This window comes from Chiloscyllium punctatum, chromosome 2, assembly GCF_047496795.1.
Source record: "Chiloscyllium punctatum isolate Juve2018m chromosome 2, sChiPun1.3, whole genome shotgun sequence".
NCBI lineage: Eukaryota > Metazoa > Chordata > Chondrichthyes > Orectolobiformes > Hemiscylliidae > Chiloscyllium > Chiloscyllium punctatum.
In genome coordinates this window covers 4,484,433-4,512,431 of record NC_092740.1, presented here as the reverse complement: position 1 = coordinate 4,512,431, position 27,999 = coordinate 4,484,433, and the positions used below count along the sequence as shown (strand labels likewise).

The 27,999-nt window shown below is 40.8% G+C and overlaps 1 protein-coding gene across 1 annotated transcript; it reads right to left on the bottom strand.

The window, feature by feature from the left end:
* Positions 1–8: 8 nt before the first annotated feature.
* On the bottom strand, positions 9–22,015 carry LOC140493979 (selenoprotein P-like). Its single transcript, XM_072592920.1, has 5 exons — positions 21,881–22,015; positions 13,530–13,741; positions 4,005–4,217; positions 2,033–2,153; positions 9–1,347 (listed from the first exon to the last, which is right to left on the bottom strand). Exons 2-5 carry the CDS (start codon positions 13,721–13,723, stop codon positions 1,078–1,080), a joined length of 798 nt encoding a protein of 265 aa, XP_072449021.1. The 5' UTR covers positions 13,724–13,741; positions 21,881–22,015; the 3' UTR covers positions 9–1,077.
* Positions 22,016–27,999: the final 5,984 nt, after the last annotated feature.

Here is a 27,999-nt window from a genome sequence, read left to right as displayed (position 1 = left end):
GCCATTAGTGATTTTTGAAAACAGAATGTTTATTAAAATATTCAAACTAATAATTCCAGTGCACTACAGACATTCCAGAAAATCTAATTCGTTAACATTTACCATACGGGAATTCAGGTGAACTAGGGTAAATGGTTTCCCTGGTAACCATCATGAAATATGGTACTTGCTCTCAAATGATCTTTCATTTCCCTTGAATTAGGGAGTGGAGTAGATCTGAGTTGGAATTGCAACTTGTCTATTTATGACCCCCAACCTCCTGTTTCCACTGGCTGCATTTAATTACAAAAAAGGAGGAATTATTTGCTAATTTCTCTTTGAAATGTTCTTACTTGTTATAACTGAAATGAAAAAATGTTGGAGGAAGACTAAAAGTAGAAGAATCTCTTTATCTCAAAATTATTGTAGGAAACGAATATGATGAGTTGAAAGTACCAATCTGGTTAAAAAGTTGTTGGATATAATGCAGATTAGCTTCTCTACTTCACTTATCTTCCCTTTGCATTTGCCTTACATCAAATAGCAGCTCCTACAGAATAGTTTGTGCTGCTGTCCTCATAGAGGCAACCACAATGATTAGGACAACAAGCAATAGTGAGAAGGACTAATCGGTACCTTCTACTGATCAGCTTTGGAGAATGTTTGGCAGCAGATCAGCCCTCAAGATAGAAAAGAGGGCTTAGAGTGAACCTTGGAGCTAAAATTCAACATGGAGTTTCAAAGCTTTATGAAAATAGACAGCAGTTTACATTCCAACTGAAATGTTTACTGCTGCCTATCTTGTCATTCTCAGTTTTTATCTCCTTGTCAAGGTCCTCATTGCCTTTGGCTCACCTGATCTTGGGGTCAGAGAGCAAGGAGCAGGCGTCATTGTCAGGATTCAGTGAGGCTGTCCAGCCGTCCCTGTTCCTGTCATTGTCAGGATGATGACTGTGTCCTGCAGTGTCATGTCACCTCATTATTGGAGGATTTGTCACTGAGCAGCTGACGACAGTATCATCATCATCTGATCCCTGTTAACTCTGACATACCTTCGGGTTTTCACTTGAACTTTCTCTTACAGTTTGATTTGTGCATTCATAGTTGTGGTGAGCCATTATCTGCTGCCAGGTCATGAGTATCTGATTCTGCATCAACTTGGTCATGCAGATGGTGGGGATGGTAATGGCTTTGGGGATGTTTATGTGTATTATGCCCTAACTGCGTGGCATCCGTCCTGTTTTTCCGGAGTTGGTCATTTCTATAGACATTGGACCTGCGGTTCTGATGTAAATGGTGGTGCTCTCTGTGGAGTTTGCTTGAACCACTTGTTGTTATGTTTCTTGCAATACATTCCGGAGAATTATCCTGCAGGTACAAGGAGAGGACGTGTCAAACAATGAAACATAGGAAATATTTCAAAATACCTCAAATGTATACCTTTACATACTTGGATATCTAAAATAAAGTTATCTAGCCATTATCACACTGTTGTTTATAGGATCTTGCTGTGCATAATTGCAACATTACAACACTAACTACCATTTCAAAGTGCTTCATTACTGAAAAAATGCATTGGGAAATCTTATGGTTGTGAAAAGTGCAATAAAATTGGAAGTCCTTGTCTTTTTGACATTGAGTTATACTGATACCATTTATTCTTTCTTGAAATGTGGGTACCACTGAATTAAGTGTATTTTTGAGCCATTATAGGGGGCTAATTAAGGATCAAGCAGTAGGCCTGGCCAAGTAAGGATGCAGATTTCTCTCCATAAAAGAACATTATTAAACTGGATAAGTTTTCACAATTATAATTAATTACAGTTCTGTTGTCAGTAATTGCTAGTTTCATCATGACAATATCCTAGTGTGCTCAGTCTCTGCTGGGATTTCTGTATTTCTCAGTCAGATGACTGTTGTGCTCACTAATCCTCAGTCTATCATTCATCCAACTGTTTAACTCTCTAGTCTGTTCTCAGGTTATCACTGTGCAATGACTCAATAAATTTCCTAGCATTTGAATAATATAATAAATTCATGGTTTGGTACTTACTTGAACAAAAGAGCAGTTACTACATATTCTTTGACAATATGTTTTTATAATCGCATATGTCACGTATGGCTGTGTTAGGATGGTAAATGGCAGTTCCAGGTGATAAGTCAGTTGGCCACAGCTGTTAAAAAAAATTTTACAGTTTATTAGATTCCTACAGGCAGAAGATTAGAAATTTAAGTAGAGATATTTAAATTTGTTTCTATTAGAGCTGGTTAAAAAAAACCAGTGTATGTCGTTTGTGATATTCAACTTATAAAGTGATTGCAGAGTGTTGTGGAAAATTAAACATCAACAAAACCTTAACTAATTTTTTGGTAGTACAGACTTTAAGCATTGTTAAAAAGAGCTTTTTGTCTTACACTCATTAAAATCATGGTACATTGAACAGACTTTGACAAAGGGGCATCAATCTATACAGCATGAGAATAGGGTCCTAACTTATCAGTCCATCAATAGAATGGAGATGCATCAAGTACAAATAATTGTCAAACTTAATTCTCAGACCAGACAGAGAGATTTTGATTGGTCAGGATCTTGTCATGGGAATACAGCAGCAATCAATTGCCTCCGTGATGTTTTCTTCTAAAAAGGTATGTACAATGCATAGCACTACAAGCCCAGCTGATGGGTGTCCAGCCCAACTCTTAGCATAGTCCGGATTATTTAATGAATGATTCTCAATAGCAGAATAACATCCAATGATGGATATACTTTTGAGGCTTGCAATCTCAGGCTTATGGAACATGCTGACAGCCTAGAGTGGTTGACAGGATGTGTTAGGCATTGGGATGCCAATGTAACAAGCACTGAAATTCATATATCACATTACACATTTGTGTGGTTGCTAAATGTCTTTTTAGCTTGATTACAGGATCCTGGTAATAGAGAAAACCCATGGCTTGACTGTATAATAGCAGTTTGTTGTGAAGATACTTCCCTTCCCAGGAGTAGACTGAACTTCATTCAAGGTCCAAAAGTAGTATATGGAGCCTTTTCTTGAGTTTTGCAATATACAAGTGATGATTTGATCAGGGCATCCATAATCACACAGGATAAGCTCTATCTCAGCATCAAGCTTGGATGGTGAGCAAATGGCTAGAGCCCTATTCATGAGATTGCTAAAAAGATTGATCCTGTACTATGTGAGACTGTAGGAATTCAAATGTACAGACTGATTAGTGAATTTAGGCTTTTGGAAGATCATAATTAACCCATTGTCAAACTTCTCAGCTAAGGCACAAGCTAAGGGAGCTCATTAAATTGCTCCATTCTAATGGATGGAGTTTATTAAACTATAAAGAAATTATTTGATGCACATGCAGATTCAATTATTACAAACAATAGGATACGAGCTTCATTGTTCTTTCACTGAAGATGTGCTTCTCATGATAACCAACAACTACCTTAGCAATATTGAATCTAGTGGGGATTTCTTGGCAATGTACATGGTGTCATTGAAACTGAACTCACCTGCATGAGTTAAGTTTATGAGTTCACTGAACAGAGATTTCCACATAGATGGCCATGGTATAGTGGCATAATGCAAATGTCAAGAGCTTATTTGTGTTGGTAAATCAGTTAGCAATGTCAAGAGAGCATATTATTATTCTCAATATGTAAACCTTGTTTAGTCTTATTAATGTGGTAGTTAAGATTGACAAGTAACTGATCTTGCTGTATCTCCATACCAACAATCATCCAACCAATCAGCACTCTATTCTCATGCGGTACAAGATGTGTCTGTTTCTTGTTCATAGTTCTGATATATGCAACACTAAAAGCTTCAACTTCTTGTGTACTTTTAGAAATGTTTAAAAACACAACTCATTCTTTCAAGATGTTATAAACAAGAGACAAAGTTACATGGTGTGGTAGTGTAGCATCAATGCAATTTGCAGTGAGAAACATAGAGTATATACATACTGAAATGCCATTGACGATCTCAACATTAACCATTAGTGTAACAGACCTGTCATAGATAAGAAAATCATCCTTCTTTCCTTGGAGCAGGTCCCAAACATCAGCTTGATCAACATCCTGTTGATACACGGGAATTTGATTTTCCACCTTTGATTTTAAGAGTTGGTACTTTTCACGTGAGGCTTTCCCATGGTGATTTAACACAATGATGGAGATGTTCACAAATCCATTTTCACGTAGTTTTTGTTGCAGGACTGTCAAACTGAAATGATAAATTAAATTTATAAATCACAAACTGAAGATAGAATGTTAATGTAACTTAGCTAAGGAACTTATGAATAGAAATGTTTCATTAAGTTATTAATTAACACCGTTGATATTAATTATTTACAAACCAATAACGTAAATACGAGCAATGAAGTAAAAGGAAGGATAACTTTGTTCAAATGTTACTCAGCTTTCTGAAAGAAAACAAGTTATGCTACAGGTTTCCAAACCTGGAAAGTTGCTAAATTTGCAATCTTGCCTGCAGCATTTAAAAAGCAATAATTTTTGGCAGTGTTGGCAAAGCAGTATTTAATGGTATAAATTACATAAGTTGTTATTAACTTTAAAAAATTTGCTAGACTCTATATTCCATCAGCCTGGCAAGTAGCAAATAAAACCTCACTTTCGTGAAAGAAGGGAAACGGAAAAAGGTAGACTATAGTTAGTCAGCCTGACATCTTATCATGGGGAAAACGAATCAATCATTAAGGAGGTTATAGCTGAACACATAGAAAAACTTAAGGTAATTAAGAAAAGTCAGAATTGTTTCATTTCATGAAAGGGAATCATACTTAACTAGTTAACTGGAGTCATCTGAAGGAGTACTGTGAGCTGTGAATAAAAGGGAACCTGTGCTTGGATTTCCAGAAGGCAGGAGAAAGTGAGGACTGCAGATGCTGGAGATCAGAGCTGAAAATGTGTTGCTGGAAAAACGCAGCAGGTCAGGCAGCATCCAAGGAGCAGGAGAATCAACATTTCGGGCATAAGCCCTTCTTCAGGAATGCATTTCCAGAAGGCATTTGACAAGGTGCCACATACAAGGATATGAAGAAAATAAAAGATCATTGTGCTTTTATTGGTGGGGGAATAATATGCTAACATGGCTAGAAGATTAGCTGGCAGAAAACTGAGAGTATGCTTTAATGGATCTCTGATTGGCAGTTGTGACAAGTGCAGTAGCCTTTTCCAATTATTATCAATGATTTAAATGAGAGGAGTGATGTCATGGCAGCTAAACTGTAAATGACAAAGATAGGGAGGAACATATGCTGTGAAAAGGACATAGGAGGATGCTGAAGAGGAGTCTTTGGACTCAAAATGTTAGCTATTTTTCTCTGTTCTCAGATGCTTCCAGAACTGTTGAAGTTCTCCAGCATCTTTTATTTTTAACTGAGGAGGATACCTATACAAGTTAAGATTGGGGGGTAAATTTGCAGATGGAGTATAATGTGGAATGAATGAGTTGTCTTACAAGGACAGGATGAACATTTTGGGCAATCTTTTCACTAGAGTTCAGAAGAGTAAGTAGTGATGTGTGTGAGCAACGTTGTTTTAAAATTAGGGGTCACTATTTCAGGTCAGGGATGAGCAGATTCTTGTTTCTCTCAGGGAATGATGTGTTCCAGGAATTTTATCTCAGAAATAAGTGGAAACAGTGTTGTTGAATTTTTTTTTAAGACTGAGGTTGATGGATTCTTGTTAGGCAAAGGATTCATGGGTTATTGGGAGTAGATGGCACTGTGGAATTCAAAACACAAACAGATTGGCCACGATCCTTTTGAATAGAACAGCAGGTCCAAGGGGCCAAACAGACTACTTTGTTCCTAATCCCTATATTTATGTCATATGTTTTACAGTTTATAGGTTTATAAAAAGATGGAAGAGGAGTTCAGACTAGATTGGAATGTGGTCCTGGATATTTGCAGAGGATTATCTCAGGATGAAATTAATAGCTAATTGAATTAAGTTCTAATTCCAAGAATCAGGCTCCAAAACCTGTCTTTTATGCCAAGGAGTACATTATACGACAAGATTATTAAAGGGGAAATTTGGAGACAGTGAAATACGGATGCTGGGATGCTATGTGCAGACTGATACATCAGTGCACAACCTACAACAAACTATTCTACATACTGCGTACAAATAAATGCATTGCCAGCTGGCTGTGAATAGGAGTGAGTTTATATCAATGAGTATGAAGAGAAACAATTTTTATGATGTGGAACTCAAAAGTTGAGATTTTCAGTTCAGGTTGGACGCTGAGCAGCTGGAGAATTCTTGGGTTTTCACCCTGTGTCAATCAAACAATGCTACCCTATCTACAAAGGTGCATGTCCTAATTAAGGTGCTGGTGAGGTTCGTGCTCAATTAGTGATGGCCAGGAGGCAGGGTGAACTCCTGAATTGACATGTAGCGATGATTGTGGATTTTTAACAGATCTTTGACTTTGTACAGCAAGAATTGTCATGGCAGGTCTAATGGATGTATGGTATTCTTCAAAATTTGTCAGACTGTTTGAAAACATCTAGAATAAGGAACTGACCACTGTTAGAGTGGATGGTAAACTGATGGAATGTTCCAAATTAATAACTGGGGTGAGACAAGGATGAAATGTTGAATCTTGTAATGCAGGGTATACTAGATATAGGTTATACAGATGTTGTGCAACAAGATAGGATTAATGAATAATGAATAGTGAAGGCTAGGTAAGAGCAATCATAACGTGATTGAATTTTACATTCAGTTTGAGGGAGAGAAGAGTAGGTCAGCTTTTAAAATTTAAATAAAGCCAATTCAGAGAGCATGAAAGCCTGGCTGACAAAAGTGAATTGGCAAATTGGGTTAATGAATAGGTCAATGAAGACGCAGTGGCAGACATTTAAGCGTATATTTCAAAATATACAGAATTAATATGTTTCAACAAATAAGAAAAATTCCAATGGATTTCATTCCATGCACCCACTGTCTGTGGCTAAGTAGAAATATCAAAGACAGCCTCAAACTTAAAACAAAAGCATGTAACTGTGCAAAGACAGGCGGCACTTAAGATGATTAGACAGAATATAAAAAACAAGAAAAATATCACAAATAAAGAGGGAGAAATTAGAGTACAAGAGGAATCTAGTCTGTAATGTAAGAGGAAATGGTGGGAGTTTCTATAAATATTTAAAGAAGAAAATAGTTAACAAAGTGAGTGTTGGTCCTGCAGAAAGTAGAAGTGACAGTGAGGAATTAATAACAGAAAATAAAGAATTGGCAGATGAGTTAAAAGGTTATCCTGCATCAGTCTTCACCATACAAAGCACCAGTAACATCCCAGAAACAGGGATACATTGGGAAATGGAAGGGAGGGAGTAGCTCAGAAAAATAAATTACAATTATCAGGTAAGTGGTGCTGACTAAAATTGTTGGAACTGTGGACTGACAAAAATTGATAGACTTCACCTTGGTGTCTAAAAAGAAGTGGCTAGTGAGGTTGATGAAGTAATGGCTTTAAATTTTTCCACAAAGATCCCAAATGTCGGGATGGTAGAAAGCAAATGTAACTCTCATTCAAAAAGGGAAGGGAACGGAAAAAAGGAAATGACAGGCAGGTTGGCTTGCCATCTGTCATATGGAATTTCTTAAAAACTATGATTAAAAAGGTTCTATACCAGCACTTGATTAAACTCAAGGTAATCAGGCAGAGTCGACATGATTTTGTGACAGGGTTATCATATTTGACCAATGTTGTGGTTCTGTTCGCTGAGCTGGGAATTTGTCTTGCAAACGTTTCGTCCCCTGTCTAGGTGACATCCTCAGTGCTTGGGAGCCTCCTGTGAAGCGCTTCTGTGCTGTTTCCTCCGGCATTTATAGTGGCCTGTCTCTGCCGCTTCCGGTTGTCAGTTCGAGCTGTCCGCTGTAGTGGCCGGTATATTGGGTCCAGGTCGATGTGTTTGTTGATAGAGTCTGTGGATGAGTGCCATGCCTCTAGGAATTCCCTGGCTGTTCTCTGTTTGGCTTGTCCTATAATAGTAGTGTTGTCCCAGTCGAATTCATGTTGCTTGTCGTCTGTGTGTGTGGCTACTAAGGATAGCTGGTCGTGTCGTTTCGTGGCTAGTTGGTGTTCGTGTATACGGATCGTTAACTGTCTTCCTGTTTGTCCGATGTAGTGTTTTGTGCAGTCCTTGCATGGGATTTTGTACACTACATTGGTTTTGCTCATGTTGGGTATCGGGTCCTTTGTTCTGGTGAGTTGTTGTCTGAGTGTGGCTGTTGGTTTGTGTGCTGTTATGAGTCCTAGTGGTCGCAGTAGTCTGGCTGTCAGTTCGGAAATGCTCCTGATGTATGGTAGTGTGGCTAGTCCTTTGGGTTGCGGCATGTCCTCGTTCCGTTGTCTCTCCCTTAGGCATCTGTTGATGAAATTGCGAGGGTGTCCGTTTTTGGCGAATACTTTGTATAGGTGTTCCTCTTCCTCTTTTTGTAGTTCTGGTGTGCTGCAGTGTGTTGTGGCCCTTTTGAATAGTGTCCTGATGCAACTTCGTTTGTGTGTTTTGGGGTGGTTGCTTTCATAGTTTAGGACTTGGTCTGTGTGTGTGGCTTTCCTATAAACCTTTGTGGTGAATTCTCTGTTCGGTGTTCTCTGTACCATCACGTCTAGGAATGGGAGTTGGTTGTCCTTTTCTTCCTCTCTAGTGAATCGGAAGGGAGAGACAACAGAACGAGGACATGCTGCAACCCAAAGGACTAGCCACACTACCATACATCAGGAGCATTTCTGAACTGACAGCCAGACTACTGTGACCACTAGGACTCATAACAGCACACAAACTAACAGCCACACTCAGACAACAACTCACCAGAACAAAGGACCCGATACCCAACATGAGCAAAACCAATGTAGTGTACAAAATCCCATGCAAGGACTGCACAAAACACTACATCGGACAAACAGGGAGACAGTTAACGATCCGTATACACGAACACCAACTAGCCACGAAACGACACGACCAGCTATCCTTAGTAGCCACACACACAGACGACAAGCAACATGAATTCGACTGGGGCAACATAGAACATAGAACAATACAGCACAGAACAGGCCCTTCGGCCCACGATGTTGTGCCGCACTTCTATCCTAGATTAAGCACCCATCCATGTACCTATCCAAATGCCACTTAAAGGTCGCCAATGATTCTGACTCTACCACTCCCTCGGGCAGCGCATTCCATGCCCCCACCACTCTCTGGGTAAAGAACCCACCCCTGACATCTCCCCTATACCTTCCACCCTTCACCTTAAATTTATGTCCCCTTGTAACACTCTGTTGTACCCGGGGAAAAAGTTTCTGACTGTCTACTCTATCTATTCCTCTGATCATCTTATAAACCTCTATCAAGTCACCCCTCATCCTTCGCCGTTCCAACGAGAAAAGGCCGAGAACTCTCAACCTATCCTCGTATGACCTACTCTCCATTCCAGGCAACATCCTGGTAAATCTTCTCTGCACCCTCTCCAAAGCTTCCACAGCTTCCAAAGCTCCAAAGCTCCAACACTACCATTATAGTGCAAGCCAAACAGAGAACAGCCAGGGAATTCCTAGAGGCATGGCACTCATCCACAGACTCTATCAACAAACACATTGACCTGGACCCAATATACCGGCCACTACAGCGGACAGCTCGAACTGACAACCGGAAGCGGCAGAGACAGGCCATTATAAATGCCGGAGGAAACAGCACAGAAGCGCTTCACAGGAGGCTCCCAAGCACTGAGGATGTCACCTAGACAAGGGACGAAACGTTTGCAAGACAAATTCCCAGCTCGGCGAACACAATCACGAGCACCCGAGCTACAAATCTTCTCCCAAACTTTGAATATTTGACCAATCTTTTGGCGGTCTTTGAAGGGGTAACAACTGCTGTAGTTTAAAGGGAAACTAGAGGATATAACTGTACTTTGATTTTCAGAAGGCATTTGATAATGGGCCATAATAAGAGTTCTTATAGAAAATAAAAATTTATGGTGTAATGGCTTAGATTGAGGATTGACCGACTAACAGGAAGCAAAGCAGGTTGGCAAGATATAATGAGCAGAGTACTACAATCATTGGTGTTGGGGGGGGTCTTATAATTTATATAAAAGGACCTAGCAGTTTTGGGCCTGCTATCTAAGGAAAGAGGACATTTACAAGAATGATCCCGGGGATGAAGGACTTGTCATATCAAGAGAGGTTGGGAACTCTGGTTCTCTACTTATTATAGCAGGACGCAGGGAAAATCAGATTGAAGTTTCCACAATACAGAGAACCCTGGATAAAGTGAATGTGGAGAAGATGTTCCCATTAATAAGAGAGAGACTAGGACTAGAAGGCATAGCTTTTGACTGAAGGGACAACCCTTCAGAACTGAGATAAGGAGGAATTTTTTCAGCCAGACGATAGTTAATTTGTGGAACTCATTGCAGAAAGGAACTCTGGAGGTCAAGTCATTCAGTGTATTTAGGACAGACATATAGTAAGAAGATGGAAGGCTGGAGAATGGAGTTGAGAAACATATCAGGCAAAAGTGAGGACTGCAGATGCTGGAGATTAGAATCAAGAGAGTGGCGCTGGAAAAGCACAGCAGGTCAGACAGCATCTGAGGAGCAGGAGAGTTGATTTTTTGGGCAAAAGCCCTTCATCAAGAATGCCTGTAGAGAGAGGAGAACTTCTTCAAAGGTAGGCATCTTTGGGAACATATCAGCCATGTTCGGATGGCAGGGCTGACTCAATGGGCCCAATGGTTTAATTTTTATTGTCTCAGGTGTTGCTGTCAAATTGGCTGATGGCACAAAGATAGGTTAAAAAAAATTGTGAAGAAGACACAAAGAGGTTACAAAATAAGATAGGTTAAATGATTGAGGAAGGATGTGGAAAATGGAGTATTATGCAGGGAAGATGTGAAATTGTCCATTATAGCAGGAAGAATGAAAAAGGATATTATCTAAATGATGAGACATTGCAAATCACCGAGATACCAAGGAAACTGGGTGCCCTGGTTGCTTTTTGATAAAACAAAGAAGGAAGGATTTATACAATTAATGGTAGGTCTCTGGGTAGTTTTGTTGAACAGAGAGACCTAGGGGTTCAGGTACATAATTCTTTGAAATTTGTGTCACATTGTGACAGGGTAGTTAAGAAGGCATTTAGCACATTTGCCTTCATTGCTCACACTTTTGAGTATAGGAACAAAAACAGAAATTGCTGGGAAAGCTCAGTAAGTCTGGCAGCATCTGTGAAGAGAAATCAGAATTAACCTTTCGGGTCTGGTGACCCTTCCTCAGAACGGGAGTTAATAAATGCTGTAGTTAATAGGGGAACTGGAGGATATACTGTACTTTGATTTCCAGAAAGCATGTTTTTCTTTGAGTAAAGGAGTTGGGACATTATATTGAGGGTATAAAGGACATTGGTGAGGCATTCTCTGGAGCACTGTAAAATTCTAGTCACCCTGCTATAGGAAGGATATTATTAAATTGGAGAGGGTTCCGAAAAGACTTAATCAGGATATTGCCAGGAATGCAGGGTTTGAATTATAAAGATAGGCTGGGACTTCTTTCACTGGAATATAGGAGGTTGAGGGGTGACCGTAGAGGGACTTATAAAATCACAAAGGTGATAAGGTCATAGATAAGATGAATAGCAAGGGTCTATTCCTTAGAATGGGGGAGTTTGAAACTAGGGGTAATATTCTTAAGGTGAGAGGAGAAAGATTTAAAAACAACATAAGGGGCAACCTTTTCTAGATGGAGGATGGTTCATGTGTGGAATGAACTGCCAGAGGAAATAGTAGAGGCAGGTACAACATTTAAAAGACATTTGGATAAGTACATGAATAGGAAAGGTTTGGAGGAATATGGGCCATATACAGGCAAGTGGAACTAGTTTGATTTGGGAACATGGTTGGCATGGACGAGTGGACTGAAGGGTCTGTTTTTATACTGTATGAATATGACTATGAATTTAAAAAAGATTACTATGCAGGTCTAGCAAGTAATTAGGAAAGTTTATAGAGTGTTATCATTTATTGCAAGGGGGAATCAAACACAAAAAAGGTGTATTATGCTTCAATTATAAAGTGCATCGGTGAGGCAAAATCTGGAGTACTGTGCACAGTATTGATCAATTTCTTAAGAGGAAAGATGGATGTGAATGTGTTGCTAACAGTGCAGAGACATTTTCCAAACTGTAATCACAAAAATAGGTAAATTTCTTCTAACTTATTGATATAATCAGGAACAAATGTGTTTAATTTATTGTCATTGCCTGAATGAGCAGGTTGTCATCCAACGTAAGGTTTGGCAAATTAATCTTGTATCCAATGGAAGTTAGATTTAGAAGATGTACTTGTAACATAAAATCCTCAAGATTCTTAACAGGGTAGATGTGGAGAGAATGTTTCCTGTGTGGTAGAATCTCAAATTAAGGGGTTACAAATCAAGGGCTTCCATTTAAAACAGAGGGTTGTGAGTCTTTGGAACTCTCTTCCTGAAAAGGTGATGTAAACAGAGTCCTTGAACATTTTTAAGGCAGAGATAAATAGATTTTTGTTAAGAAAAAGGTGAAAGGTTATGGGGGGGGTGGGGTGGGGGGAGGTGGGAAGTAGATTGGCTATTACAAATAGGTGGCCTGGTGGCTGAGTGGTTAGCACTGCAGCCTCACAGTGCCAGGGGCCTGGGTTCAATTCCAGCCTTGGGTAACTACCTGTGTGGAGTTTGTACATTCTCCTTGTGTCTGTGTGGATTTCATCTGGGTGCTCTGGTTTCCTCCCACAGTACAAAGATGTATAGGCGAGGTGGGTTAGCCATGGGAAATGCAGGGCTGAAGGGATGGTTCAGGGTCGAATGCTCTTCAGAGGCTTGTTGTTGATCCTATGGGCTGAATGGCCTGCCCCCACATTGTAGGGATTCTACAAAGATAAGCCATAGTCCTATTGAATGGATTGCAGAATTAGATTCTGTAAATGTCTACAATCTTGAGGTGTAAATAATTATAATAGAATCATAGAATCCCAACAGTGAAAATCAAAATGAGATCATTCTAGCTTCTTGCCACTAGGGTGCATTGTTTTCCCCATAGGCCATCAGAGACCTTCAATAACACAACTTATTTTCATTAAAACTTGGAAAGGAGCATGAAAAGTTTTGGACAGCAAAATGATCCACACAGAGGAGACCTTTTGGCCCATTGTGCTGTGCGAACTGTTTAGAAGAGCTATAGAATTGTATGGTTGAATGAAAAAAAACTGCTGAGCAAACTCTATTAGTCATTATTTGCCAGATGCTGTTTTAAATCCTAGCAATGTAGCTGGGAAAAAAAACATTCATTTCCAGTTCAACTGAAAGTTTGTTAATTTGTGATTTTGCTGTTCAAACCACTGTGTGTGCCTATCTTCTACTTAATGACCTTGTACATACTGAATAGTCTCTCCAGAAACCTATATACAGTAAAATGATTCCACCTTATTGACATAACCAGGAACAAATACATTTAACTTATTGCACTTACCTAGATGCCTGAGACAGACAGAAATGTCAGCTAGCCTGGAGCAATGCAACCACTGTCACTTTGCCCAGAGAATCATTCATTGGTGCTTTCCCTCCTATGGTCCATGCTGGTGGCTTGTTGCAGTGCCCCTGACTCTCCACCCACCCCACCAGGAGCAGGCAGAGAGTCAGGGCAACACCCAGCCCTTTTTGCATTGATGCTCAGGGCTTTGGCTGAAAGAAAAACATTAAAGTCTTGACTAGATCAAATTTTAACAAGTTCTTTAACTGGATAGTACATATTTTGGACATATCCCATATTTCCAGATTTTCATTTCAGACAACCATCAATCTCCAGTTCACCATAATGATAATATTATTTTATAATAAACCACAATTTTATTGGAATATAATTTTATTAATTGTACTTTCATAGAACAGCAATTTGGACAGCATTAAAAGATTCTCAATGCATTAGGACACTCAACAAACCAAAATCTTACTTAGTGTCGTGATAAAAGTGTTAAAGCAAAATGCTGCAAATATAGAGTGAGCATAAATCTGCCCAGAGGATGTTTGATTCCTTTCGGATAACTGGGCATTGCCACTTCATTTCAAAATTCATTTGCATTACATGGATTATATGATCTTTGCTGGTTAATTTGGGATCACATCCTCTGATCCTATCAATTAAATTGAATTTAATTAAGCATCCCTCTTTTTGGGAACAGAATGGTGTGATTTAATCCAATTCTCTATCGGTCAGAGTTAGAAAACCCAAACTAACATTTCACCAGAACAGAAAAATCATCAGTTATGTTTCTTTTTGGCACTCCCACAGTCAGAGTGTTTCCAGTATTTTCTGGGTTGATTTCTGCAACTGGACTGTTTAGTCTAGTGCTTAAACATTTAGTACCACAAGGCCATAAGGCATTGAAGCAGAAGTAGGCCATTCACCCCTTTTTTGTCTGCTCCACCATTCATTCAATGAGATCTTGGATGATCTCATAATTCTCAACTACATTTTCCTGTTTTTCCACAGAACCTTTAATTCCTTGCTGATTAAAATTCATCTGTCTCAGCATTGAATGTACTTTACGACCCAGCTTGGACAGCCCTCTGTGGTAAAGAGTTCCACTGATTCTGTATCCTCTAAGAGAAGAAACCCCTCATCTCTGTCTTAAAGGGTGTGATCCTTATTCTGAGATTGTGCCCTGTGGTTTGAGACTCTCCTGCAAGAGGAAGCAATCTTACCCTTTCCTGTTAAGTCCTCTAAGAGTCTTCTATGTTTTAATAAGATTACCTCTCATTCTTTTATATCCCAATGTGTAAAAGTTCAACTTACTTAACATCTCCTCACAAGATGGTCCCTCCATCCGGGATCAGCCAAGTGAACCTTCTCTGAACTGCCTCCAATGTCAGTAAAGAGCCCAAGTCCTTAGTTAAGAGCCCAAAACTGTTCACAATATTCAAGCTGTGGTCTGATTAGTGTCTTGTGCTTTTATATTCCAATCTCTTTGAAATAAAAGCCAACATTCCACTTGCCCTCACCATACTGAAGAGTCTGTTTCCATTCTGTACAAGTCTATGATTCTTTCACCCTCTGAACCCAGGCACTTGCTTCTTGTGATTTGTGGATGAAGACTTACAAATCACTAGGTTGTGTAGATTTATGCAATCTTTCTCCATTGAAAATATTCAGCTGTTTTCTTCCTGTTAAAATATATAAATCTCCCGTTTTCCCATCTTATATTTCACCTGCCAAGTTTTTGCCCACTCACTTAACTGGTCTATGTTCCTCTGCAGTCTCTGTATCATTCTCACCATTTGCCTCCCCACCTATTTTTGTGTCATCCACAAAGTTGGTGAGAGTAAATTCACCTTTCTTATCCAAGTCATTAATATATATTGTAAATAATTGTGGCCCCAGCAGTGATCCCTGTGGTTCTCATGCAACGATGGATACGTCGGCTTCCAAGAGGTCAATTGTGTTCGGGGATTCTGTAGTCAGAAGTACAGACAGACGTTTCTGTGGCCAGCAGAGAAAAAACAGAATGGTGTGTTGTTTCCCTGGTGCCAGGATCAAGGGTGTCTCAGAGAGGGTGCAGAATGTTCTCATGGGGGAGAGGGGCAGGGCAGGAGGTCATTGTCCACATTGGAACCAACGACATTGGAAGGGAAGAGGTTGAGACTCTGAATGGAGATTACAGAGAGTTAGGCAGAAATTTAAAAAGGAGGTCCTCAAGAGTAGTAATATCTGGATTACTCCCAGTGCTAAGAGCTAGTGAGGGCAGGAATAGGAGAATAGAACAGATGAATGCATGGCTGAGGAGCTGGTGTTTGGGAGAAGAATTCACATTTTTGGATCACTGGAATCTCTTTTGGGGTAGAAGTGACCTGGAGAAGAAGGACAGATTGCACCTAAATTGGAAGGGGACTAATATAGGGCAGGGAACTTTGCTAGAACTGCTCGGGAGGATTTAAACTAGTACGGTGGGGGGGGGGGGGGGGGGGGGGGTGGGGGGGTGGGACCCAGGGAGATAGTGAGGGAAGAGATTGATCTGAGACCGGTACAGCTGAGAACAGAAGTGAGTCAAACAGTCAGGGCACGCAGGGACAAGGTAGGACTAATAAATTAAACCGCATTTATTTCAATGCAAGGGGCCTAATAGGGAAGGCAGATGTACTCAGGGCATGGTTAGGAACATGGGACTGGGATATCATAGCAATTACAGAAACATGGCTCAGGGATGGGCAGGACTGGCAGCTTAATGTTCCAGGATACAACTGCTACAGGAAGGATAGAAAAGGAGGCAAGAGAGGAGGGGGAGTGGCATTTTTGATAAGCGATAGCATTACAGCTGTGCTGAGGGAGGATATTCCTGGAAATACATCCAGGGAAGTTATTTGGGTGGAACTGAGAAATAAGAAAGGGATGATCACCTTATTGGGATTGTATTATAGACCCTAATAGTCAGAGAGAAATTGAGAAACAAACTTGTAAGGAGATCTCAGTTATCTGTAAGAATAATAGGGTGGTTATGGTAGGGGATTTTAACTTTCCACACATTGACTGGGACTGCCATAGTGTTAAAGGTTTAGATGGAGAGGAATTTGTTAAATGTGTACAAGACAATTTTCTGATTCAGTATGTGGATGTACCTACTAGAGAAGGTGCAAAGCTTGACGTACTCTTGGGAAATAAGGCAGGGCAGGTGACTGAGGTGTCAGTGGGGGAGCACTTTGGGGCCAGCAACCATTATTCTATTTGTTTTAAAATAGTGATGGAAAAGGATAGACCAGATTAAAAAGTTGAAGTCCTAAATTGGAGAAAGGCCAATTTTGACGGTATTAGGCAAGAACTTTCGAAAGCTGATTGGAGACAGATGTTCGCAGGTAAAGGGACGGCTGGAAAATGGGAATCCTTCAGAAATGAGATAACAAGAATCCAGAGAAAGTATATTCCTGTCAGGGTGAAAGGAAAGGCTGGTAGGTATAGGGAATGCTGGATGACTAAAGAAATTGAGGGCTTGGTTAAGAAAAAGAAGGAAGCATATGTCAGGTATAGACAGGATAGATTGAGTGAATCCTTAGAAGAGTATAAAGGCAGTAGGAGTATACTTAAGAGGGAAATCAGGAGGGCAAAAAGGGGACATGAGATAGCTTTGGCAGCGAGAGTTAAGGAGATTCCAAAGAGTTTTTACAAATACAATAAAGACAAAAAGGTAACTAGGGAGATAATAGGGCCCCTCAAAAATCAGCAAGGCGGCCTTTGTGTGGAGCTGCAGGAGATGGGAGAGATACTAAATGAGTATTTCGCATCAGTGTTAACTGTGGAAAAGGACGTGGAAGATATAGACTGTAGGGAAATAGATTGTGACATCTTGAAAAATGTCCATATTACAGAGGAGGAAGTGCTGGATGTCTTGAAATGCATAAGAGTAGATAAATCCCCAGGACCTGATCAGGTGTATCCTAGAACTCTGTGGGAAGCCAGAGAAGTGATTGCTGGGCCTTTTGCTGAGATATTTGTATCATCGATATTCCTGGTGAGGTGCCAGAAGACTGGAGGTTGGCAAACGTGGTGCCACTATTTAAGAAAAGTGGTAAGGACAAGCCAGGGAACTATGGACCGGTGAGCCTGACCTCAGTGGTGGGTAAGTTGTTGGAGGGAATCCTGAGGGACAGGATGTACATGTATTTGGAAAGGCAAGGACTGATTAGAGTTAGTCAACATGGCTTTGTGTGTGGGAAATCATGTCTCACAAACTTGATTGAGTTTTTTGAGGAAGTAACAAAGAGGATTGAAGAGGGCAGAAGACTAGATGTGATCTATATGGACTTCAGTAAGGTGTTCGACAAGGTTTCCCATGGGAGACTAGTTAGCCAGATTAGATCTCAGAATACAGGGAGAACTCACCATTTGGACACAGAACTGGCCCAAAGGTAGAAGACAGAGGGTGGTGGTAGAGGGTTGTTTTTCAGACTGGAGACCTGTGACCAGTGGAGTGCCACAAGGATCGGTGCTGGGTCCTCTACTTCTTGTCATTTACATAAATGATTTGGATGCGAGCATAAGAGGTACAGTTAGTAAGTTTGTAGATGACACCAAAAGTAGAGGTGTAGTGGACAGCGAAGAGGGTTACCTCAGATTACAACAGGATCTGGACCAGATGGGCCAATGGGCTGAGAAGTGGCAGATGGAGTTTAATTCAGATAAATGCGAGGTGCTGCATTTTAGGAAAGCAAATCTTAGCAGGACTTATACACTTGATGGTAAGGTCCTAGGGAGTATTGCTCAACAAAGAGACCTTGGAGTGCAGGTTCATAGCTCCTTGAAAGTGGAGTCGCAGGTAGATAGGATAGTGAAGAAGGCGTTTGATATGCTTTCCTTTATTGGTCAGAGTATTGAGTATAGGAGTTGGGAGGTCATATTGCAGCTATACAGGACATTGGTTAGGCCACTGTTGGAATATTGCGTGCAATTCTGGTCTCCTTCCTATCAAAAAGATGTTATGAAACTTGAAAGGGTTCAGAAAAGATCTACAAGAATGTTGCCAGGGTTGCAGGATCTGAGCTACAGGGAGAGGCTGAACAGGCTGGGGCTGTTTTCCCTGGAGCGTCGGAGGCTGAGCGGTGACCTTATAGAGGTTTACAAAATTATGAGGGGCATGGACAAGGTAAATAGGCAAAGTCTTTTCCCTGGGGTTGGGGAGTCTAGAACTAGAGGGCATAGGTTTAGGGTGAGAGGGGAAAGATATAAAAGAGACCTAAGGGGCAACTTTTTCACACAGAGGGTGGTACATGTGTGGAATGAGCTGCCAGAGGATGTGGTGGAGGCTGGTAGAATTGCAACATTTAAGAGGCATTTGGATGGGTATATGAATAGGAAGGTTTTGGAGGGATATGGACCGGGTGCTGGCAGGTGGGACTAGATTGGGTTGGGATATCTGGTCGGCATGGATGGGTTGGACCGAAGGGTCTATTTCTATGCTGTACATCTTTATGACTCCACTAATTATCGGTTTCCATCCTAATAATAGCCCCATTATACCAACTCTCTGTCTCTATTAGTTAGCCAACCCTCTATCCATGCTAATAATTAACCCCAATACTTACTAAGTTGCCTAAGGTGTAGCACTTCATCAAACACCTTCTGAAAATACAAATTCACTGCTTCCCCTTTATCTATCTGGCTTGTTCCCTCCTAAAAGAATTTTAGTCAATTTCTCAGGCATGATTTCCCCTTCATGAACCCATGTTGTCTCTGCTTGGTCATAGTCTGTATTTCCAACTGCTCTGCTATTACATCCTTTAGAATAGACCCTAACATTGTTCCAATAACAGACATTAAGCTAACAGGTTTATAGTTACCTTTTTTTTGTCTTCTTCCATTTTTAATGAAAGGTATTACATTGGCACATTTTCAATCCTCTGGAGATTTTCCAGAATTTAAGGATTTCTGGAAGATTATTCCCAGTAATCCAATATCTCTGCAGCTACTTCCTTTAATATCCAATTTCATATTGGTCTTGATATTAGTTATCTTCAAAGTTTATTGTCTTCCTTCTTTGATACCTTATGGTGGTTTTAAAAGCATTCCCAATGCTCTGGGCTCCCACACTGCATGACTATTTTTGTTCAGTTTGATGCCACCCTTAACTTTCCTGGTTAACCATGGTTGCCTTATTCCCCTTCCTAGAATCCTTCTTCCTCACTGGGATATATCTTTGTTGCGAGTCTTGAACTATTTCCTCGCTTTTGCCCGAAACGTCGATTTCGAAGCTCCTTGGATGCTGCCTGAACTGCTGTGCTCTTCCAGCACCACTAATCCAGAATCTGGTTTCCAGGATCTGCAGTCATTGTTTTTACCTCTATTTTCTTAAAAGTCTATCATTGTTCCTTAATCATCTTTGCTGCTAAGCTCCTTCCCCAGTCCATTCCAGCCAGCTGTCATCATTCCTTTGTAATTAGCTTCATTTAGCTTTAGCACAGTTGTTTCCCAGGTTCCTCCTCTCAAAGTGGATGTTAAATTTTACCACATTATGTCCACCGTTTTCAAGGGGATCTTTTACTCTGAAATAATTTATTAAATCTGCCTCATTGTTCAGCTGCAGATCAAAAATATCCTGATCCCTGGTTGGTTCCACAATACTTTATCCCAAATCCTCACAACTGATTCTTCCCCATGGCTTCCCCTGACTCTCCTCGTCTACATGATTAATGTACTGTGTTACATATCCTCTTAATCTCTTGGTTTATTCCCTGTCTCTCCGTCCAGCTCCTGTTAGTGGGCCGACAGACCACACCTGCCAATTTTATTTTATTTTTAGCTCCATCCAGATGGAGCCTTGGGTCTTCGGATTCAAGATCAGTTTTTGCTTTCGGACGTATCCCATCCTGCACTAACAAAACTACTCCACCTTTCCTTTCAGTCCGTCCTTTCAAAAAGTCACATACCCCTCAACATTTAATTCTCAGCTTTGAAATCTCTGTAGCAACCCCTCCATAATGGCTATAACATGATACCTTTGGGCAGGCACGGTGGCACAGTGGTTAGCACTGCTGCCTCACAGCGCCACAGGCGACTGACTGTGTGGAGTTTGCACATTCTCCCCGTGTCTGCGTGGGTTTCCTCCGGGTGCTCCGGTTTCCTCCCACAGTCCAAAGATGTGCAGGTTAGGTGAATTGGCCATGCTAAATTGCCCGTAGTGTTAGGTAAGGGGTAGATGTAAGGGTATGGGTGGGTTGCGCTTCGGCGGGGCGGTGTGGACTTGTTGGGCCGAAGGGCCTGTTTCCACACTGTAAGTAATCTAATCTAATCTAATTAACCTGTATTTGTGCACTTAATTCATTTATTTTGTTCTGAATAAAAGTACAGATTCACTAATTTTGGCATTTTACTGTTTTTGCCCCTTTGATCCGATTTACTGCTTTTCTTAACGTTTGAATACTCTGTCCCAGTCCCCACTCCCAACCCTCCCCGCCTCTAATTCATTGAAAGCTCTCTCGGCAGACCTTGCTGGGTCCTGGATGGAGATGTTTTGCGCTGGTGAAACATCCAATTCAGATAATGGAGCTGCATTTATAGTTTGAAACTGACAGTGGATGGATTTCCAATAAGTTTCATTTAGATCTTCAGATAACTAGAATTGAAATAGAAATCCACATAACACGGCGAATTGTTTTCACCAGCCCAGGGGATTCTCGATTGATCATGTTCTGTTTTATTTAAATTACAAGTTCTAACTATTGCCACCAAGCAATACAGATATGCACAGATTTGGTGTGTGAAAGTTTCCAGAAGTTGGTGCAATTCTGGTGTTGGCAGATGCCTGTGTAAAGCACTAACAACGTCTGTTAATTCTGCAACAATTTATGCTCACATCTATTGCACAGATTCTAATGTTGTCAGATTAAAAATAATTCCTACAAATACTAAAATGCAACCTAACTCTACAAAAGATTTTTGAAAAGGGTCCTAAAGAAGATTTTAAAAGACGCAGGTTCTGAAATTAATGCAGTAGAAACTGGGCAGTAATTAACATAATTATTCGCAGGGTTCAAAGACATTCCATTCACAAAACCTAAACGTGTAACTCCAACCAATGGCTTGTTCGGATCGGACTTTTCACCATAAACTGCGTAACTCAATCCCACATAAGCCACTGAATAAATTAGACGACATAGCTGATTAAGAAAAAAATGATCATTTTTAGTTGTTTGCTTCATTAAACTTGACACGTTTTAAAACAAAAGTACGCTGACAAAATAAGGAAAAAGTATCAATCTACCTTGCATTATTTACTTATTTTAATATTTTAATGCAACATATCCGTTAACTTTATTAAAAAGTACAACATTATGCCTTACGTGTTGTTTTGGTTTTCCTGTTTCGTTCTGATTCTTGCTCCGATTAGTCTTGTATACTGGGTGGCCAGCTGTTCCTCGCTATTTATATTCCTGTTGTTTGTCTGTTTGCAGTCACAAGATTTGGCTCAAAGTTCACAACTGTCAGCCACATTGTAAAAAGAAAATCAGCAACTATGTTCCCAGTTCCCAATTTCTTGTCTTTTTTTAAAAGCTATTGTTTGAAAAAGGCAACAGTCAAATACTTATTCAGATATTTCCTCATGGTGTTACTATAATTTTCAGGAAGTTAAAATATTTCAAGGCCCTGTGGTAGAATGTAGAATATTCGAAAATAAACAATTTGTCTAAAATTAACTGCTTCCAGAAGTTTTTGTTTCAAAAATTCTCCACCACCACAAAAGATAACAAAAAATCTGAGCAACAAAGTAGTCTATGAAATTTGGTGAAAATATCAGGGTCTTAATTTGGAAGTGACAAATTTTGGATAATTGCTTTCCTTCTACAGGTCAAAGCTCCATTTAATGATTAATTCCTAGTTAATCTAGAAAGGGATGAATTCCATTGTTAAGTCAATCTAAGCAGAAATATCCAAGACTGTTTCTGCTTGCCTGCTTCACAAGGCTATATACAAGCACAGTAGTAACGTTCATTCACCTGGCATCTTTCACGTGATTAAACATCCAAGGCTTTGCACAGTAAGTGAGTGTTATGAATCAAACCACGATGATGAACCATAGAAAGTGGTATTAGGTCATATAACCAACATCCTGATGAAAGAACATGGAGCACAGAACATTACAGCGCAATACAGGCCCTTCAGCCCTCGATGTTGCACCTACCTGTGAAATTAATCTGATGCCCATCTAACCTACACATTCCATTATTAGATTAGATTAGATTCCCTACAGATTGGAAACAGGCCCTTCAGCCCAACCAGTCCACACCGACCTTCTGAAGAGTAACCCACCCAGACCCATTTCCCTCTGACTAATGCACCTAACACTATGGGCAATTTAACATGGCCAATTCACCTGACCTGCACGTCTTTGGATTGTGGGAGGAATATGTCTAATGCCCATTTAAATGCCCTTACTGTCAACAAGTCTGTTACTGTTGCAGGCAGACGGTTCCACGTCACTACTACGCTCTGAGTAAAGAAACTATCCCTGATACCTGTCCTAAATCTGTCACCCCTCAATTTAAAGCTATGTCCCCTCATGTAGCCATCACCATCCAAGGAAAAGGCTCTCACTCTCCACCCTATCTAACCCTCTGATTATCTTAAATGTCTTGATTAAGTCACATCTCAACCTTCTTCTCTGCAACAAAAATAACCTCAGCCTTTCCTCGTAGGACCATCCTTCCATACCAGGCAACTTCCTAGTAAATCTCCTCAGAACCCTTTCCAAAGCTTCAACATCCCTCCAATAATGTGATGACCAGAACTGTACACAATACTCCAGGTGAGGCCTTACCGATGTCTTGTACAGCTGAAGCATGACCTCGTGGCTCTAACCCTTTATCATTGAGTTGTCTTAAACAGAGAAAAGTGAGGTACAGAACTGGAATTATAGAGAGGCAATTTTAGAATTTGGAGGTCAAGCAACTGATGATGAAGCAATGAAAATTGGGAAGCCACAAGTGCCAAAATCAGAGGAGTGCAGATATTTCAGAGGGTTGTGGGACTTGGCAAGATTTCAGAGATACAAAGGAACAACATGATACAGGGGTTTGAAATCAAGGATGTTTATTTTAAAATCAAGATATTTCTTGACAAGGAAGGTGAGTGAGCACATCAGTGAAAGGAATACAGGACTGACTGCATTTTAAGTCAGAGGCAGCAGAGTTATAGAGGGTTGCATCTGGGAGTCCAGGAATGGGTTGAAATAGTCACATTCAGAGGAAATAAAAGCATAGATGAGAGGTCAGTGTCAAATGAGCTGAGACAAGGGTGAATTTGAACAATGTCACAGAGTTAAAATTGACAGTATTAGGGATGTACATATATGAAGTTGGAAGTTCACCTCAGGATTAAATATGACACCAAGGTTATGAATAGACTGGCTTACTTTCAGACTGTTGCTGGGAGATGGGTGGAGTCAGTTATTATGGAACAGAATTTGGAGTGGGTACCAAAATAATAATTTCAGACTTCCCAAACATTTTTGCAGAGAAAGAACCGTGTAATATAAATGGATATCCATTATGAATGTGTTAGTTCTCGGAAGAAACTATCCTCTTCCTTTTCAAAGCTACAACATAGTAAATCAAACAGATGCCCAGAATTTGGGCTAAGACCAATATAGGGCACAAACCACCTCACAAAAACCAACGAGCAATATTTGTTCTGCCTCAACAGCAGAATTGCATCCAGTTTTGAACACTGCATGTTAGGAAAAAAATTGAATCATAGAATCATAGACTCTTGTCAGTGCAGAAAGAGGCCATTTGGCCCATTGAGTCTGCACCAACTGTCTGAATGTCAGGTAAAATGATGGTGGAATAGGGCTTCTGAGTCTGGGGAGGTCCACTTTCTTTTGTGTTGTTTCTCGTCTAATTTATTTTTTACTTACCTCTTAGTAAAGAACTCAGTCACAGCGTTAGCATCGGCGGGTGATGGATGAGCCCAGCCTCGCAGACTCATGGTGACAGCAAAGGAAGTGAATTTGGGAATCCATCCGAGTGTGTATCCAGTACAGCTTCATGGAGGCAGCAGCGGAGGGTGTTCTGGGCCCAGTATGAGACCCAGAGGCATCGACAGAAGCCATATTGGCAAGGGTAAGCCTGAAGCAGACTCATGGTGGTGGTGAAGTTGAGTTTGTGCTGGTGCGGTACCCGGCAGCATAGGCAGTGCCTGCATTGTTGTGATCCAGCGAGGCCTCACAATGGGGAGGACCTCAGTGAAGGCGAGATGGTTCTGAAGGATGGGAGACTTTTATTCCAGCAGTGGCCATGGCGGAGCACTTAACCAGAAGGAATGGAATGTTTGTTTTCTTTATTTTTCTGACTTTACATTCTATATTTTGTTTTCTTTTTCGCGTGTTTTAAGATGATACCAGAGAGTGATGCCACTATACAACACTTTTCACAATATTTTAGAACAAAGAACAGTACAGGCCCTTCGGCCCTCGATGTTGTGCCAGCCTTTTATCCCACTCTAAGATCAAATTAACCTACATATCCTTCATTTTACTATTAGTCATTTCCACCCTGGGAAAAAAGTCTCTGGCTATCCACTCTATCTATGCCGCTCATCATCTTGTACACCTCTATCAAGTCACTTCTCATCCTTCTTCACTCCAATAGAAAAGCCCTATCTCCCTTAACCTTTCTTCATAAGACACACCCTCCAGTCCAGGCAGCATCCTGGGAAATCTCCTCTGCAGCCTCTCTAAAGCTTCCACATCTTTCCTACAATGAGGCAACCAGAACTGAACACAATATTCCAAATGTGCTATAACCAGGGCTCTATAGAACTACAGCATAACCTCTCAGATCTTATCAACATATACATGAAAATAAATAAATCAAATCAAACCCAAACTGAAGAACATTCCATCCAGCCCCAGCAACCCCACCCTCATTGCTAAGCCATTTAATCAACAATTGTCTGGATATTATAGAAAATTTTATTTTACCATGGCCAGTCTACCTGACCTGGAAATCTTTAGACTGTGGGAGGAAACCGGAGCACCCAGAGGAAACCGACGCAGACAATGGGGGAATTTCAAAACTCAAGATAGATGGTTGCCCAAGTCTGGCATTGAACCCAAGTCCCTGGTGCTATGAGGCAACAGTGCTAAGAAAGGCATTAAAAAGTGTCAAAAAGATTTATAAGAATGATTCCAATGATCCACTTCAATTATGAAAATATTTTGGACAGGTTAGGGGTGTTTACCTTGGAGAAGTGAAGTTTGAGAGGAGATTTGATTGAGATGCTCAAAGTCATGAAGAGGCCTATGCAGAGTAGATGAGAAGGAACTGTTTCCATCGAAGAAGGATTCAGAACCTTGTGGCACAGATTTGAAGCAGTTGATGAAAAAAAAATCACAAACCAAATGGTTAAGATCTGGAATGTACCATATGAGAGTGTTGGAGGGGGGCAGGTTCACTTGAAGAGTAAGGGTCTGGAATGTACTGTCTGAGAGTGTGGGGAGAGGGGGAGGTTCGCTCAAGGGGTTAGGGTCTGGAATGTACTGTCTGAGATTGTGGGGGGAGGCAAATTCACTCGAGGGGTTAGGGTCTGGGATGTACTGTCTGAGAGTGTGGGGGAGGCAGGTTCACTCGAGGGGTTTGGATCTGGGATATACTGTCTGAGAGTGTGGGGGAAACTTGAGAACCTAAAGATTTTAAAGTGAATTGGATCTTTATCTAAAAGGAAAACATTTGCAGGACAATAGAAAAATGATGAAAGGAGCAGTAATATTTCCATCAGGGACCAGCTCAGACATGGTGGTTTGAATGGCCTCAGTCTGTGCTATAACCATTCTATTGGTGTGTTAAGGATGCGTGCCCATGTCCCAAGGGAAAGCTGCAATCATGTCAAAGAGTGGCCATGGGTCAGGGTATTTAGGGATGGAGAACTGCATTGACAGTGGGTCATAGAGTCATCGAGATGTACAGCACAGAAATACGCCGTTCAGTCCAACCCATTCATGCTGAGAGATATTCTAACCTAATCTAGTCCCATTTGCCAGCATTGGCCCATATTCAAATGCCCATTAATTCCTATTCATATACCCATTCAGATGCCTTTTAAATGCCTTTTAAATGTACCAGCCTCCACCACTTCCTCTGGCAGCTCATTCCATATACACATCACCCTCTGAGTGAAAGAAATTGCCCCTTAGGTCCCTTTTAAATCTTTCCCCTCTCACCTTAAAGCTCTGCCCTCTAGTTCTGGACTCCCCCACTCTGGGGCAAAAACCTTGTCTATTTGCCAATTTGTCCTATCCATGCCCCTCATGATTTTGTAAACTTCCTTAAGGTCACCCCAGCCCAGCCTCCGACGCTCCAGGGAAAACAGCCCCAGCCTATTCAGCCTCTTCCGATAGTTCAAACCCTCCAAACCTGGCAACATCCTTGTAAATCTTTTATGAAGTCTTTCAAGTTTCACAACATCTTTCCTGGAGGAGGAAGACCAGAATTGAACCAGTATTCCATAAGTGGCCTAACCAATGTTCTGTACAGCTGCAACATGACTTCACAACTCAATGCACTGACTAATAAAGACAAGCATACCAGATTACAATGTTAAATACCCCTACTTCTGTGGCCCCACAAGAAAAGCATTTTTATATTCCCTTTTGCTTGCAGCGTCCATTGGAGAAATAGATATTGAAGAAATGTATGTCATTAGTGTATGGTGAAGTATGTTGGTATATAGGGAATGTAGGATGAAGCAATAAAGATGAGCAATTGTCCTCACTGTCGATTGTCTATTGTATATTATTGTGGATGATCAGCCATGATCATAGTGAATGGTGATGATGGCTCGAAGGGCTGACTGGCCTACTCCTGCACCTATTGTCTGTTGTCTATTGCTGCTGTGCCCTATCAAACGCACTCTCTTGCTCACAAGAAACTGCTTTGAATTCAAACCTAAACTGAACCAGGCAAAAATAAACAGAAAATCGTGCATTTCAGATGGAGCAAGGTCACGTTGTGGGGGAGACTTAATGCATCACATATGGACCCTTCTTGAACTTGCCATATGTTTCCAACACATTCTGATTCTTAAATGCAAATTTCCAACATCTGAAATATTTTGCTTTTTTTAATCCTATACAAAGATTCATTTAAATGTTGCATTTTTGTGCACATTCAGAAAATGTTGCTGCGTGGTTTTAATTATGCTAATTTCCAGTACAAATTATCCATTGATTGTAGCAGTGTGTGAAACTGATGTGTTGAAATGTGTGGTGCTGGAAAAGCGCAGCAGGCCAGGCAGCATCCGAGGAGCAGGAGAATCGACGGTTCGGGCACTGTGAAACTGATAATCCAAGATGCTTACACACTGACCTTAAAAGGAGGCAAGTGACAGTTACTAACAATAGGGCACTGGAACATACTAGCCATCATTGTTAGTGCTGGACATTGTGTTTGGAAGGGTGGCAATT